Genomic DNA, 18,033 nt, shown 5'->3' with positions numbered 1-18,033 from the left:
AGGCAATAAATTTTCAGAATCGCATAGTTATAGCTGTTAAGCTACCAAGACTATTTTGACCTCAAAGAAAAACAGTATTCAAAATAGTTTAACATTAAAAACATATGAGCTTTTTAAATAGTAATCAAATATATTTTCTACTCATCTGTGAAAAATGACAACAGAAGCCTAAAGTGATTACTGATCCAACTACAACTTATCCTAGTTTTGGTTCAAGTGATACATAAATCCATACAGTTACAGACCATGGACACTAATTATCCAATTTAATTTATTATTTTTAAATCTTCTTAAGCTATCTTCTTAAATCTCTTAAAACAAACTGAAGTGTTACAGCGATTAGCCACGGAAGTTATTAGTCTGAATACCCCAATTTTACTTAATATCCAGCCAGAGAGGAAACATTAAACATGAAATGAGAGTTCAGTTTAAAGGGTACCTATTCCATATGATAAAAAAAACCTCCTGCTTCAATAATCAAAACATTTTGCTTTAAAAGCAAAATTTGTATTTGCAGGCATAAAAATGACGCACTCCAGATGTAGCTGCTGATGATTTTACTCTTGCCAACAAATGGCAAGGCAGATCGTGTCACAACTGCCAAGTATAAACAGCACCACTCACCAAGCTTCAAGGCCTAGAATTCCTGCAAAGATATGCATAAAAAAAAAAAAATCAATACACCTGTGTCATATTCATTTATGCACTCACTCGTGTAATGACTTCAAATCCTGGTTCCTCCTGCTGATTTATCTTTAACCCTGGAATAGCATCGTTGAGGAAGTCTGCCATTTCTGAGGGTGGTCGCCTTTGAGTTGAAGGGTCACTTAATCGGAAGCTGTCAAAAATATAGTTTGTGACTTTGGAAAACCTTCCCATTGTTACTGTGTATGGATCTTTCTTCCATTTCTGTGGTATAACAAGGAAAACAAGCAAATTAAGAAAAGCCTCACATAGAATTCTTGTGCTTAAAGGACATAAAAACAGCAAGTAGAACACAGTAAGACTCAAAGCTATTAAAGCTTCATGCGTCAGTAATTTCATACAGTACATTCATCGCATGATTCAAAAAGTTGAGATCCTAAGTATTAAATAATACTACTGACTGAAATGAAAGATCAGATAGCAGTATGCTGACTAAATCTGACCTATGTACGTGATCAGATCAGACTTGGTGTTTACTTTCCTGTGATTAATGCCACAAAATCATTTTTCTGCCTAAGCCTGTCTACCTTTACATCATGTTGCACCTTGAAAATTCAAGTACCTTGCTAGCAATCTCACAGAAAACTTTTATATGACAACTAAGTCCAGAAACTAATGCACTTCTGAAGATTCCATAAATAAAATGAGTCAGTAGGTCAGAACTCTGGCCTCATTCAATCACCAGAAATTTTGCTGCTGACCCTCACAAGGCTATAAACTCCATCAAGCCATAAACAGTTTTAAGAAAAAAAACTGTTTTAAGCAATACTTGTGCTCTTTGCTGCTGTATTTCCAGCCTCTCTTTGAAACCACCAGAAAACAAGAAGTGAATACTTGGTCTAGGAAAGCTTCGGCATTTCTTTTCCACTTCTAAAACTATCTGTACTCAGGTGTACACAGTTGCAGGCAAAAGTAACTCGAGTAGGTTTAGGTTTTAAACAGGGAGGTTAAGAAACACGTAGCATACTAAACAGCTCACTCATAAGCGTGCTTCCATGTAAGCATTCATTTTAGGATACAATTAATGGTCCTAGAACAGCAATGACGAAGGGGATTTTTGTGATAAAGAAAGGCTGGCATTTTTCTTTTAATAAACCCCTTCCAAATATTAAAAAAAATAAATAATACATACCTGCAGTAAGCCATATGATGGTTCATCTAGGAGGTTTTCAAAAGATTGAGACGGAGACTTATTCTGAGAGTTCACAAGAAGAATGAGTTTATCTTGTGGAGATCTACAATAAAATTAAAGCATGGGGTTTCTGCAAGTACCACAAGTTTTTCTTGAAAATGTTCTAGAACACTTACAGGTCTTAAAAGTCACATTTCAGGTTTTATGCAAGGAAAACAAGTCTGATGCAAGATCACTTTTGGCAAGACTCTATGTGCCAACACTTTAGAAAACAGGACTTTTTTTTTTAAATAAGATTATGTCATTCATCCTGAGTAATGTTACATACCTTTTCAAAAGATTACTATGCTGTAATGAGAAATTACATGAGGGTGACAACTTTCAGAGTAAATATTTTCTATATTTGAGCTGACAAAAAAAGACGACAGGAAAGGAAATTCTTTGAGATTATCAAACTCAACACACACACCTGAAACACCTTTAACATAACTGTGTGTGAAAAGAATCCATGTCACCATACACAGTTAAACAATTCTTTCTACCAATTAATAAACCTTATGTTTTTATACACTGTAAAACATTACTTAAAAGACTACAAACTGCCTTTCATTGTATGAAAGAAAATCAACAAATTTCTAACCAACACTACTACAACAGCTACTGTCAGCCTAATTCTAAAATTCATCTCAGTAAGAGTTTACCAACACAGTACTCCAACAACCATATTGCGAAACAAAACATCTGATTACTGTCACACACTTTTATGTAGACTCCAAGTTCTAAATGAACACAAACCTGATCTGACATAACTCACTGCATTTGTATACTCATGTACTCCAGGCTTGCACAGCCAGATGAAAACGATAGCATAGGCAGCTGGAAGTGTGCCAGCATTTCATCTTTCTTTTGCTCTTATTCTTCCTACATCCTCTTCCCTCCTCTGGCACGGGAACATGATCAACTAAACAACTCCTGAATCAACACCACTTACAGCTCATTATACTAAAGCAATGACAACAGTTCAGAAGCCAATCTGATGTTCCAGCTTTGGACTTAGTAGCCAGGCTGGAGGACGCTAAGCTCTTTGCATATAATCCTACCCATTGCACAGACTTGCATTTATAGAACACCTTACTGTATCACCTTTTCCCAAACTTTAAATTCACTATTTCTAGTTTTCGAAAGAAAAATTACTTTTATTTTTATTAATACCTGCCTCATCTACCATGTTATTAAAATCAAAGATAAGAACTTTTTAATAAGCCTTATCTGTCTTCAATTCCAACATGACAGAACACTGTCGGATATGAAATCCAACAAGAGATCTCATTTTGAAACAACCAGACACCACAGCCAAAGATCTGAGGCAGCGAAAGTTAATGAAGCTCAACCAGCTTTTACTAAAAAAAGGCAAAGGCTGAGTCACATACTCTGTTTTTCTCATCCAAAAGAACAAAAATCTTTGTATGACACTTTCATTGTAATCAAACACTTGCTCTGGACAGCCTGTTCAGTATGGGCAGCAACTTGGCCAGTGCTCAAAACACACTTGTGAACAAGAAACTTCATTAAACATTTGTTCACAATACTGAAAGTGATAAAGTGTCAGCAGTGTGGTATTTTCTCAATATTAGCCTGGTGCAACAATACTAAGAAAAATTCTTTAAAGCAACAGATTACAAGTATTTTGTTCAAGTTTAGCTCCCTTGCACATACCAATTTCAGCAACGTCACAAGATTTAAAAGGCACAGTGGCAATGAAAGGCAATAGCCTTTGAGGTAGCATAAACAGAGGAAGAAAATACTTAAGACAGAAAGGTATTTTAGGAAAAAAGTTAGTTCTGTCTTAACATCAGTACCTGATATCTACATAGATAGAAAGGTTGGAATAATTGCATTGCTGCATACTTCTTTATGCAATCCAGAAAACATTTTTCCCTATGAGAGGCTGTGCGCTCTGTGTGCGTAGATACTTAATTAAGCATAAGTATCTACCACAAAATGACACAGTGTGTAAAGCATAGTTTGTCACCTCCACAAGTTACTTAGTGTATTATTTTCGTACAAAAGAAAGAAAAAAAATCATACATGAATAGAGCACAAAGACGACTTTGGTGCCAAAAATAGACCTAAAAGGAAGACAGGAATCTAAGTATTCTTACTAAAACTGGAAGTTCCTGTTCAGCTCAATGCTTCACTTCATGCAAATTTAATTTTCATAGCTTCATCATAGTTCTCAAACTATATACATAGTTCCCAAAGTATCTGCTGTTCCAGCCTGCAACACACAGTACAGTCTCAGGCAGAAATACCATGAAGCTCTGCACATTCCAAATGCCCTGATATCACCAGGGAACTCTACCTGTTAAGCACTCCTGAACTCTCCCATGCATACAGCTGTTGGATCAGATTGCACAGGCCTTTTAAGAATAGATCTGAGGATATGGCAGCTTCTCCAGAGACAGTTTCCTCCCCAGTCTGAGAGGAAATGTTTTGTACTGTTATTGCAGGAATATCCACGCTATCTGAATAAGAGGCTACAAAGGACAAGAACTAAGAATCTACTGGGTCAAATAAAGGGAGAATGATTAAGTGGCCAACTATTCACCACTGACTATCTGAAAGAGACAGTGTTTGAAATAGGAACCAAAATCCTTACCTGTTCCACTTCCATTCAATTACTCACCAATAAACCAATCTTATGTAGCAATGTGAATTACAATTATTTGTTGCACATGACTCTACAGAATTGAAACTAACTGAAGCTGTCACCTGAGGTTTCCTAGCCTCCAACTGTATAGAGAATATTCTTAACTGTCTCTTCACCTTGTCTCCCTACTACCCTCCTGCTTTGGTCTTCACAGATATTTTTCTTTAAAGGCTTGCAGACAATGCTACCAACTGTACCATTTCACTGGCTGGTTACACTGACCATATCACCTTCTCCAAGCAGTTGACAATTTAATCACAAACTTGGCCACCACATCCTCATATTGCCAAAGCCTTTTGCAGATCATTTTGCAGATCAGATTGAGTTCTGTGGCAAAATATTTATATATCAAGTGATTTAATTGATAGTACAGTATCTCATACGCTCACTGGATCATACGCCAATGGCAATACTCAAATATTTTCCTTATAGGAGAAGATCTCAAATTTTAAACACAAGTTATCCCAAGTAGCTGCTCATGAAAGATTTAACATTACATCATCTGAGTGTCCATGAGAAGCTTCCGAATCCACTAGAGGGAGCTACTGAGGTATGACAAAACCATAACATTTCAACAGGTTCTGAAATGGCTTACAAAGCAATCCACAGTTTAAAACTTCAGCCTGTATATTCAGTGCATAAAATTACACCTTTATACAGCTTGAAAATTGATGCTACTAACAAAAAAGGGATAGTAAAATACATCAGAAAGCATTAATCTGAAACTCACTGAAGAATCAAAGAAGTAAATCAATAATCCAAATTTTAAATCAGAATAAGATTGTCTGATACTTACTCTCTCAGCACAACGTGATTTTCAAGGCATTTAATAAAAAGTTTGCTGTCTCCATGATGAAAGTGTAGAGCTGGAAGCTTCACATCATCCTTTAGACAAAACACCAAATAAGACCATCCCATGCCTTCTTTGTTTTGTTTGATTGATTTCAAATCTGTCAAACTGAACAGGAACGACCACGTGCTTTCTCCATTTGTGTGATTTGTAGCATCTTAAAAACAAAATCACCATGTGATTTTAGTTTGGTTTAAAGTATTAGCAACTACAAATCTATAATCTCTCCCTGTTCCTCTAAACAAGCCAAAAAATCCACAGTAAACAAAAACCCAGCGTTATTTCTGATAAAAAAATACATACTATAACTACTACAGCCATTTCTCATTGTATTTTCTCATTTCATACCGACTTTTGAAGAAAGCAGTTCCATCAAACTGCTTGCTTTAAGATCTGTCAGAGTACGAAAATGATCCAGTCGGTGACATATAACTGCTATACAAAATTGCAGCAACATGATAAATTCCACCAGCACCTTCACATGGTAGTACTGCTCAAACTAAATGTAATATACATCCTAACATTGTATAATACTGTATATACTGTTGCACACCACGCACACGCCTTGTCAGGCTGCAACCAATATAAGGGAGCTGGAACTGCAAAGCTATTTCCCCCATCACTGTGCAAATCTGTGCAAGACAGTAATACATTCAAAACAAAGGGATTCAATGTTACTTCACCAGGAAACTGGAAGGAGCCAGCATGCCTGCAGGGACACTGGCACACACCCCCTCCTACCACCATCCAATTACAGCCACCAGAAATAAAGAAGTAGCAAAAAAAATATAAGTCAACATGACTCACTGACACTTTGGATCAAGATGGACTCTGCCTCTTAAAAATTAAGAATAAAAAAAATCAATACAAACCAACAGCATAATAAAACATTCTATGCCTGACAGACATTTAGCCCTGTATCATCTTGGAAGCTCTTTTCAAACACAGAATTGTACAAGCTAGGATTGCACTTTACCCCAAAATGTTCACAGTTTCAAGTCCAAAACCTTTACTTACAAATGATATATATGACAGCCAGCACTATTTAAAACTAACAGAAAAATGGAAAAACAGCCACAAGGTCTGCAAGTTTAAGGCTGATAAACAAGAATTATAAAGAAAAATACAGAGATGAATCAAAGGAAAAAGCTGGCTACAATTTTTTTAAAATCACATATCTACTGAGATAACATCATAACAATAATGCAGCTATGAGATTATTTTCCCGAAGTATGTTCATTAGACAAAACAGGTTTTCTAAGCTTCTGCACAGAAAAGACTTCAGTATTTAAACTATCCATTCCATCTCCCCCTGCTGTTCCTATGCTGAAAAACATTTGAGTAGTAAACTTTTTTCTTTTTTTCCTCTCTAATAATACATTTTGTCCAAATCCCATAGGAGCGACGGAAGGAACTGGGGCTGTTTAGTCTGGAGGAAAGGAAGTTGAGAGGAGACCTTATTGCTCTCTCCTGATATCTGAAAGGTGCTTACAGCAAGAGCAGGGTTGGTGTCTTCTCACTAGTGACAGGACAAGGGGAAATGGCCTCAACTTGTGCCAGGGTAAGTTTAGGTTGGATGTCAGGAGACACTTCTTTACAGAAAGGGTGGTTAAGCACTGGAATTGGCTCCCCAGGGAAGTGGTTGAGTCGCCATTCCTGGATGTATATAAAAACAGTTTGGATGTGGTGCTCAGGGACAAGATTTAGTGGAGGGTTGTTAGTTAGGGTAGTATGGTTGGGTTGTGATTGGACTTGCTCAGGTTGGAAAAGACCTTAAAGATCATCAATTCCATGATTCTATGATTCTAAGAGTTCAACAAAAACAAAACTGTCACATCATTTAAACTGCCTGATCACACGATGTTGGATTTATCATTTATTTTCCATACGCTTCTCTACTAATTCAGAGAAGAAATTAGATTGGAGGCAGAAAGCAGGTATTACATGCTGAATTGATTTTCCACACCCAAAAATTCACCTCTTGCCTCAAATGAGCCCAGCTTTTCAATTCCTAATGAAATCCATTACACTGGATAATGAAGACAATTCTTCAGTTACAAGTCAGAAGAAAGAAAAAGAAAGTTCACTTATTTTTGAAGTACCTCCATTTGAATGGGGTTTCTTTTTAAAAGAGACAGTGGTGACCATGTCCCATTCTGCTTCATAATTGTTTGGACGGTCTGATCCTCGGGAGGATTTTTCTTTGGGAGCTGGAGTCCACTCTACAACAGAGCTGGAATCCTAAACAAAGAAAGCAACCATTAAAAAAAAAAAGCACAAGACAAGATTCAAGATTCCCAGATTCAACAAGAACAAGAGAAAGCATCTTCATTTTCATGGATGAAAAGAATTTTTGGTATAAAGTTCTCACAATTCAACGCAATAAATTTTTACTTATGACAAGAACTAAAAAGAAATAAGGTTTTACTTAAATTCAACACTGCTTAAATACCTAAGCCTCCTTCAAAGACTCCACCAACACAAAAGTTTATTTAAACATAAAACTTTCATCTTCCATCACATCTTCTCAACACAGCTTAACCACTGAACCTTAGAACTTTAACAGACTTCAAATATTTTGCATTATAACAGTGTCTCTCTCTTACGAAGAATGAATCACCATCGTCCAACAGAACAGATGTGTAGAGACTGGTGACTGTGATTTGCTTACACTCATTTGTCTTTGTCACTCAGTTCTCCCTTTATTTCATGTATACACATAAAACACATACCCCCACACCTGAACCTGGTGTAGTACACACAGGACATATCCTACATATAGCTATTAATATCAACGACAGTCATGCATAATAGATTTTGCCTCCAGTTATGAGGTCACTTACCCACAAGTTCATACAGAATCAAATCTCTAGAAAAATAGAATGAAGGACATTTACAACTAACAAACATACCTTTCCTGCACAGAGGATATTAGAAGTATCCAAAGTATCATCCTGTGGTCTCCAGTCTACTATAACTTCATTTTCCTACAACACAAACAACAAATCTGTATAACAAATTATACATCCCCCTATTTAGTCACAGTATGATTCGGGGCAACTTACACTATGTACAAACGATGCAGATGTCAAAAACAATGCAATGCTCATTCATTAATGAAATCCAATACTTAAGAAATGATTCACAATTTCTCAAACACATCAGCTTAGCCAACAAATGTAAGAGGGTTCTACAACTGCACTGCACAAATACCTTCTCTATGACACGTAGTACTCCTGATATGAAGCTGTCCTGATCATCATTTTTTCCACAGGACGGATGAATGAACACTCCATCCTGCTCATACAGAACCTAAAACAAAGAATATAATGGGACAGGAGATAAATCATTATCCATTATCATTTTGATTCACCGATACAGGTTGAAGCGAATACCTGAAGCTTCTTACATTATCTTCCTTTTTTTCCCCTCCCCTTCTAAGATTCTTACATAAATCAAGAAGCAATAGAAATTAGAACTGATTACATTTATTCTCTAACCAATACAGTAGCTATTATTACTCTGTCAGAAAGTCACCAAAATGCATTCAACAGGCTGGTGTGTTGTTGCTGGGTTTTTTTTGTTTTGTTTTGTTTTTGTTTTTGTTTTTTTTTGTTTTGTTTTTTTTTTTTAACTAGCAGACAGAAGTTAATATGAAAGCACCATATGGCATTTAATATATTAGAAGACTTTCTTACATGGCTCACCTTTCCCCCTCATTTGCTATTCAATCATGTTGAATTGATAACCTAAATTTAAACCAAAAAATGGCCCTACATTCAGCATGAGTAGCAAACGTTCCGTTTCAGTGCTGGAATATGCAAGTCAGATAAGAGAGGTTCACAGGACAATGCACTGCCCACCTAACTTCAGCGTTTAAGTGTTCACAAAAATACATCCAAAGGCGACAATGCTCATATAATTCTGATCATGCTTTTAAAAAAAAAGAAATTAAAAACAGTTCTTCTCTACCAAAATCCAGCAGGTTCTTCTAAGCCACACTGCATACCAGAGCTCTATGAACAATGTAAACAAGCCTATTTTAAACAAGTCTTCTAGTGCAAGAAGTCCCTAACTCACCAAGATACGATTTTGCAATCATTTTCTATGATTATGTTAGTTTTTCAAACTAAGCAGCAAACGCTGTCTTAAGAAATACATGTATTTTTAAAGTCAAAATAATTTTATTTCTTAACTACTCAATAGAGAGAGCCTACATTTCTTTATTACTAAAATATCAGATCTTTTTCTGAACATACTAATTCATCAGAGATACAAATTCATCATGTCTGCAGTCAGGACAGTAAGCCAGAAGTTCAGGTGTGCAAGCAATATTGCTTGTAGGAGCTGATGAGGTCACTCAGTCTAAACTCCTTCTTGAAGGCCTCAAGGCAACACCATTAAGCTCCCTCCTAAACACTGGGAGTTGGTTTTTTTTTTTCCTTTTCTCTATTACAGATCTTGATTTTCTACCAAAAACAAAAAAAAATTAAGATCCTCCTACTATTTCTAACAAATACCTGCTCTGAAATTCTGTCTCTGGTTAAACACCGCAACTTTAGACGTTATTTAAATTGTGCCTTCCAGTACTGGGACCTGATCTATCACCACAATCAGAAGTATGAACCAAAGTGATTGATCACTAGGACAGCTGTTCCAGATAAAACCCTGCTTTGGAGTGATACTGGTAGATGTGTATTTCTGCCAGCAATTTCACTACGTGTAATAAACTACACCTCCTCAATCTACTATACTACAGCAAAACAGCCCTACTACCAGTCTAATTATTAACATTTATATTCTTTTTCATCCATGTGACAGTAATCACATAACTGGAAGACTCTGCATTGCTCTGCGTAACAGATTCACCTCTGCTGTAACACATGATGAAATCGAGGAACTTGGAACATGCTCAGAAGTTCAGAGGATGATGTCTGTGGAACAGAGCCCTTGTAACAGCACAGTTGATTTTATTCCTATCTTAACCCCCTCCCCCCCCAAAAAACAAACAAAAAAAAAACCAAAAACTTGAGGCTGAGTTGTTATTGGATAAGAATAACATCTGACAAGTCTAATCTTGTGTTTACTACTTCTGTTACCAAATACTCAATGCAACAGAGCTTACCGAGTTGGGGTTTTTTTTAGAACCAACAGAACACTGAAGAAACAAGCTTGAGTCAATACAGTAGCATACAAGATGCAACAAGGTATCTAATTTGAGGAAAGATATGGCATTCACCATTCACTCCAGTCAGTCATTACCAACTCCGTGCCACGTGGAGACAGTGGCTATTCTACCGACTGAAGCGACACAGGGGCAGTAAAAACAAGGAGCACTGCACAAAACTCGGGAAAACCGTGCAATGGCTGTCTTCCACTGAGCACAGAAAACAGAAGGAAGAGGTTCAACACGGGCTCAGTTGACAAAAAGCACCCCCTGAGGAGCAGCCTGCTCTGCAGTGTTCAAGGGCGACGCTAGTTCAGGTTATGAAAGGCTGTTGTAGTTATGTTCCACATACAGCAGAATAACTGCCTGAAGTCCTGCTGTTATCCCAGTAAACAGGTATCCTTCTTATACTGAAGGAGGCAGCATGGAAAATTCATATCACAAGCTCATTATGCCGTGTATGAGGAGGAGTCAATGGGTAATGCTTGTTGCATTTTACTGTCAGAGACATACATAAGAAGGCCTTCACCATAGCACATAAATCACAATACATCCTAGACTACAAGCTATGGTTTTGGATTAAACTCTTGTCATTTGACGGCAATTTATGGTTTTGTGCAACCAGCTAGTGAGAGGCAGCACTGCACCCAAGGACAGTGAGGTGCAGGCAACAGGAGAACTGAACAGAGCAGGTGGTCCTGCCTGTCTTACTCGTTAATACCCATCCTGTCTGTGCTGGACACCGCTAACTGGTAAGAGCCAGCAGTGTGCATTTGCAGATCAGAAGCCAATCATACCCTGGGCTGCATCACAAGAGGGGCAAACAGCAGGGCGAGGGAAGGAATTGTTTCGTTCAACTCCGCCCTCATAAAGCCCTGTCTGGAGAGCTGTGTCCAGGCTTGGGGACCCCAGGGAAAAAAAAAAAAAAAAAAAAAAAAAAAAAAAAAGGAAAGCAGCTTAGTGAGTCTGAAGGAGGCCATGAGAGACGATGAGAGGGCTGGAGCGTCTCATCTATTGAGACAGACTACGGAAGTCAGACTTGTTCAGCCTGGAGAAGTCTTAAGGGAGACCTCACTGCCGCCTTCCATCACCTAAAGGTGGTTTACAGAAAAGATGGAGGGGGACACTTTAGCAAGGAGTGCAATGATAAGACAAGGGTTACTGGCTTTAACCTAGAAGAGGGTAGGTTTAGGTTAGATATAAGAAAAATTCTTTACTTGGAAGGTGGTGAGGCACTGGCACAGGCTGCTCAGAGAAGCTGTGGATGCCCCATCATCCCTGGAGCGTTTGAGGTCAGGTTGAATAGGGCACTTGGCAGCCTGACCCAGTGGGTGGCAGTAGGAGGGCTTGGAACTGGACAGTCTTCTAAGGTGCCTTCCTTTGGACATTTGAGAAAGTGGAGAAGCTGTGCAACAATCCTGCTAACCCTGTCTTTCAGATGCTTCGCACTCTCTTCCCACATATTCTTACTCACATTCTCCTTTTCTGCCAGAAATTAAAAACCAGGGCTTCAATCACGCTTCCAAGATGCCATCCAGCTTATGACAGACACAGCATGCAGCACTTACAGAGTGAACCAGCCAGTTTGGATCGCTGAGTACTGTGGCACTGCATAGATCCAGATTCTAGCAACTTTTCTATATTTTTGCCTCATATTATAACATCGGGTAAAAGATCTCATTGTGGATTCAACAGCTGAAGCAGCAAACAGGCTGCTCATAAGAAAACAACGGAGTAGAAGTTTGAACACTCCACAGACTACAAATTAAGGAAAAATGGGTCTGTCTGCAAGCATTAACAACAGATATAGCAGCTGATTAGCATCTTATTTTACAGATGCTATTACAGAAGGTACCTTTTTACAGAAGGTAAACAATAAAAGATCCAACACAGTAAGGAAAACAATACAGGCCAATAAAATAAATTCAATTTAGTCAGCAGCTGTTTTGAGCTAACTGATATCAACAAAAATATAATACCATAGTTCAGAGCTGGTCTTTAAGTTAGAAAAAAATAGATCTCAATTTACAAATTCGCATCATGCTGCTTTAGTTTCCACCTCCCTCCTTGGAACAGCTGAGCCTTCTCCAGGGCTCATTAACATTACTCAGCTGTCACCAGGCCCATGGCAGGGCACTGCTACATCAGTCCACTTCCAGTCACCAGACACCATATTTCAGTACTCTGCAAAGCATCAAGCTCATGTCAATTGACCAACGTGATCTTTTGCTGCAAAGAAGATATCTAAAAAGATATCTGAGATTAGTAAGTGGATAAAACTGTTTCCTTGTATGTCTTGTTTGTTGAGTCTATGGCTCAACCTGCTTCTTAAGACAGTAAAATTTCTCACCCTGCTAGTCTTAGAAGTATAAAACTCTTGTAGTCAGTTTCCAAACAGGGAAATGAAAACAAAATATTCATGTGAGAAAGCTTGCAACAATGGGAACCATGCATCATAAAAAAGTACCCTGCTTTACAGCAGTAAGTTTTGCAAGACAGTGCTGTAGATCTCTTTGTCAATCCTCACTACGAAAAAATCTCAATGACGTCACCTCCATACACACATTACAGCATCACATTACTGTTCAGTAATACCTACAGTGCTACTTCAACACTTCTGAAACTATGCAGGCCAAATATCTGAGCTTAGACCAAGCTTTAACTTGAAGAGCAAGGACACCAGCAAATGACAAATAACTCCTCTGACAGCCCATGCGTCAGCTGGTAATTTGAGAAAGATCTAACAATCCATATGCTGAAGATAGACTCAACTCCAAGAACATAAACCAAAAATCATCACTGCCTTTAGAACAGCTGTAATAACAGCCTATACACTGACAGGCTAAATTTATACTTCTCCCCACAAACAACTTTCTACCTTATTTCTGAAACCATTTTCAATTGCAAGGGTGAGAGTCGGTCCAGAAACAGTTCTCTTAAATAAGGAAAATAAATAAGCAACAAAAAGAGATAATACGCCTGCTTTCATGAATAAAACCAAAAGCTCTGAAAACAGAAGAACTTATTGACATTTTACTCACAGTAAAAAAAAATGTAATCTCTAAGAAAAGGCAAAAAAAACATCCACTGTCATTAACAAAGAATAACTTTGGGCTCCATAAGTCAACAGCATTAGGTTTTCTGGAACGGCTTAATTGTACTGAGGAAAACAGTGAAAAAAACCTTCACAGTAAAAAGGAATAAAAAGGAATCTAAGGAAAGCAATACATACAGTTGCATGAGGTAACTATAGTTCATACCACATTCATGTATGAAAAAGAAACCAGAGAACTGTAAAAAAATAAAAATAAAAATCAGGAGATAATATGAAACAATCAAGTTAGAGTCTATTGCTATTAATAATGTCTGGGATATAAAATTTAACAAAAAAGAGAAAGCTATGGCAGAAGGGGAAAGCACACAGAGGGTGAAAATGAAAGCCTCCTTCTGATATTATTTGCTGAGGGAAGATTTCATTTGTTTCAGGAGGAATTTTTTTCATACAGACGGTGGTGACGCACTGGAACAGGTTGCCCAAGGAGGCTGTGGATGCCCCATCCCTGGAGGCATTCAAGGCCAGGCTGGATGTGGCTCTGGGCAGCCTGGTCTGCTGGTTGGTGACCCTGCACACAGAAGGGGGTTGGAACTAGATGATCACTGTGGTCCTTTTCAACCCAGGCCATCTTATGATTCATGAAATCTGAGCCAAGGCAATCTATCTCAGCTCTTTAGCATATCACAATATACACTCTGTAGGATTTTCTTGTGTAACGCTTTTCAAAAAATTATTTACACAATAAAAAGCATTACTTTCATGTTAGTGAGCATGGAGATCTGCGAAGTGAATCTAAAGCACTGCACAAGCTAATACCCACTACTCTCCCAAACATCTATCACCTGAACTACATCATTAAAACACTGCCCAGACAAAAGGAAAAGCAGAATTAATTTAAGTCCCTCATCATTTGGAAACACACCAAAATGCAGAAAGCCCTACATGAGAATACCAAGTCACACTGCGTTTATTCCACCTGCAGCAAAGTTTCCTGAGTTTGTGAAGCCATTGAGAATCCTGCTGCCACCCAAAGAAGCAACTTGTGACCCAGTGCCTTCCATAAACCAATGAAAAAGTAATCCAGACAAAAAAAAAAAAAAAAAGCACTTCTTGTATTTTGCTCCAGCTTGCTAAAACAAATCACTTTGTGATCAAATGAGTACAGCATCCAAGCAAGCAGAAGTGCAACACACAGGTGGCAAGAGCTGCAGAAGAATGCATCTGCACACATCAACTACTTTGTAAAGTGTTAGAAAACACAAGTGTCACTTCGTCCTCTGTTTCAAGAGCTCTTAGTTTACTGAGATGCCATAATTAAACAACATGAAGAACAGAAAGAATGTCAAATCAGAAGTGGTGTTGACACGTAGCTGTGAACATGGAGTAACTACCACAACGCAATGTGTACAAGTTTGGACAAATCGACCTTTAGTTAAATGAACACCAAGTACAGGTTAAATTCACAAATAAACCCCCCAGCAGTATTACTGATAACTATGATAATAAAGCTGCCTTCAGGAAAAAAAAAAAAAAAAAAAGCTGCAGGAGAAAGTTTTTGATAAAAGTTTATGTGAAAAATAATGCAAAATGCTCATCAGCACCCAATAAACTACCATTTAACCTGGATTTTAATGAGCAGAAAGATCTCAAGATTTATTTTTTAGGCTTTTGGGGAAGATGCTTTTTAATAAGATGAGGATCCCTGCATTAAGGCCTTGAATGAAAACAATCTACTTCACTTTCAGGATTGAGTGGAGAAGAAATACAGCAGTACCTATTCTTTTACTTGACTGAAAACTAAATTGGCATATCTGGAAACAGCCAGGAGGTCATCCCAGATCAGCTATGCTACGGCTCGAATGCCTAACAGCAATTAAGGGATTTCTGAGCTGTAACAGAAAATATGGTAAAGCTGCCCGACCAAACCAGTCCTTCCCAACCTCTCCGCAGGGGGAGAGACGCATTTCCCTGGCAAAACCCTCCCCTGAGGACCCGAGGGCAGAGCGGACACGCGAGCTCAGCCCAGCCCTCGGGTTCCACCTTGTCGAGCTCTGCTTCATCCTCAAGGCGCTCTGCATGTCGGAACACCGACGTGAGCGAATCGGGAGGGCTGGCAGCGCTGCGGGCGGACGCGCGTCGGCTAGGAGAGCCCGAGTGCCACACGGTGACCGCCCCGGCCTCCCAGCACCGCCAGGCCCGGGGGCTGTGACGGAAACCCATTACGCCTCATGGAGGAACGGCCCTCAGAGCCACGCAGGGACCCAGCAGCAGCCCCTCCCCCAGAACGCAGCGAACCCAACTCGGCCCCCGCGAGAGGAGGCGGCGGCGGTCCCGCGGCAGCGCTCGTTACCTTGCCGCTCGGAGGCGCCGCCATGTTGCCGGAGTGTTTATGATGACGTTGCGCTCTTCACGTGCTTCCACGCTGACCCACAACAACGCCCGTCGGCCCCTGGGCGGGCGGCGCATGCGCAATCGGGAGGAGACGCCCCGGCGCCCGTCTCTGCGGGAGTGCGCCTGCGCGGCGGGTGGAGGGAGGTCGCCCAGCTGCCTTCCTGCGTGTGTGCGTTGCGGGCTCGGGGAGTGAGACTCTCTCATAGGATTCAAAAAGGTACCGCTAGGAGTACAGCGGTAAACTCTGCACCTTTCTGCCGATGCCCCGTTACGTTTTGTTGTCATGTGACAGCACGACATCTGACGCGCAAGTACGTGTGAGGCAAAGGAATTCGCTGAATTTCTTCATAGGGAAGACGTTGCAGCCGCTGACGTTCATTGACGCTTGCTGAATGTTTTTGGAGAGCAAAAAGTGGATGTGAGCACGGAGAGGTGATGGGTGGCCCATTTCAGCAGTGGTGACAGCAGCAGTGGGTCACCTCTGCTGGTGCACGTTTTGAAAAGCGTAGCAGGCAGGCTTTTGTTCGTTGCTGGCGAAAAAGCATAGCTGGTGGTGGTGACCATGCTGAAAAACAGCATTTTGTTGCTGTTTTGTTTGCTGAGAACTTGCTCTGTCAAATAGTGCTACTGAACTCTTTGTGGTAGTTTCCATGGAAATAAATAACATGCATTACTTTTAGGGCAACCTATGTTTCTACAATAAAAGGAAAGGATGGCATCCAGAGTGACATGGACATGCTTGAAAAGTGGGCATATGTTAAACCTAATGAGGTTTAACGAGGCCAAGTGCAAGGTGTTACACCTGGCACAAGGCAATCCCAGATACCTGTAAAGGCAGGGGGAACTCAGTGAGAGCAGCCCTGTAGAGAAAGACTTGGTGTTCTGGTGAACAAAAAGCTGGACATGAATCAGCAGTGTGCTCCTGCAGCCTGGGAGGCCAACAGCACCATGGGCTGCAGCAAAAGAGGGGTGGCCAGCAGGGAGAGGGAAGCGATTGTCCATCTCTACCCTGCCCTTGTGAAACTTTATCTGGAGTATGGTGTGTAGGTCCCCAGTACGGTAAGGATGCAGAGTGTTGATGCAGGTCCAGAGGACCACAAAGGTGATCAAAGGGCTGGAGCACCTCTCCTGTGAAGAAAGGTTGAGGCAGATGGGCTTGTTTAGCTTGGAGGAGTCTTTGGGGAGATCCCATTGCAGCCTTCCAGTAGTTATAGGAAGTTTATAAGAAGGAGGGGGGCCGACTTTTTACATGGTCTGATTGTGAAATAACAAGGGATGTTGGCTTTAATAGATAGATTTAGCTTAGTCGTTAGGAAGAAATTTTTTATTCAGAGGTGCTGGAACAGGCTGCCCAGAGTATGAATGCTCCATCCTTGGAGGCGTCCAAGGCCAGGTTAGATGGGGCCTTGGGCACACTGATCTGGTGGTTAGCAACCCAGCCCATTTAGAACTTGATAAAAAGACAAAGCTATGTGCCATTATTCCCTACGAAAGGCAACAGCTAGGGCTTGGACTAGATTGGAAGAGGACAAAAGTTATAAGAAAGAAACAGTCTTCAAAAATCATTGTCCAGTAAATAGTTGATCATCTCTGAAGCTCAATGGAGCCTGAATGCCTATACCATCACAGTGTTCTGGTTACAAGTTCTGGAGCAAAACACATGAGAAGACAATGACCAAAAACCTTACCTTTAGAGCACTCCTGATCTTTGAATCCAGTGTTGTGCCCAGCCCTACTCAGTATGCATTTCAAAAGGAAAGATTAGAATGAAAAGAAACTTTTGCATTCTTCAAATAGGGACTGTATGCAGATGGGGCCAACATTTTGCCAATATACATGTAAACTGCAAAAGCAACATTTAAGTAATTCTGAAAATAAAGTTTTATAGGGAAATGTATGCCAGTAGGAGAATCCTAGAACCATGAAATGTTTGTCCTTATTTAATGACATCTTAAACCCTTGATTCTTGGGAATTCTCCAAGAAGCACCAGAATAGAGGGAAAAGGTAGCCTTCAGTGGCCAT

The 18,033-nt window shown here is 39.8% G+C and overlaps 1 protein-coding gene across 1 annotated transcript in view; it reads right to left on the bottom strand.

Moving 5' to 3' along the window:
* TBC1D15 (TBC1 domain family member 15) overlaps window positions 1-16,057 on the bottom strand; it is a 28,014-nt gene extending 11,957 nt beyond the window's left edge. The window contains exons 1-7 of the mRNA XM_042872707.1: window positions 15,970-16,057; window positions 8,611-8,709; window positions 8,310-8,384; window positions 7,500-7,638; window positions 5,344-5,554; window positions 1,838-1,940; window positions 712-909 (exon numbers count right to left, since the gene is read on the bottom strand). Of these exons, the coding sequence (XP_042728641.1) occupies window positions 712-909; window positions 1,838-1,940; window positions 5,344-5,554; window positions 7,500-7,638; window positions 8,310-8,384; window positions 8,611-8,709; window positions 15,970-15,993 (849 nt within the window). The 5' untranslated portion in view covers window positions 15,994-16,057. The remainder of the gene's footprint in view (window positions 1-711; window positions 910-1,837; window positions 1,941-5,343; window positions 5,555-7,499; window positions 7,639-8,309; window positions 8,385-8,610; window positions 8,710-15,969) is intronic.
* Window positions 16,058-18,033: the final 1,976 nt, after the last annotated feature.

This window comes from Lagopus leucura, unplaced genomic scaffold (genome assembly GCF_019238085.1).
Source record: "Lagopus leucura isolate 7727_CA_CO unplaced genomic scaffold, USGS_WTPT01 Super-Scaffold_100008, whole genome shotgun sequence".
In the NCBI taxonomy this organism is placed as follows: domain Eukaryota; kingdom Metazoa; phylum Chordata; class Aves; order Galliformes; family Phasianidae; genus Lagopus; species Lagopus leucura.
Note: the sequence above shows the minus strand (reverse complement) of the source record. Positions and strands in the feature narration are given on the sequence as shown.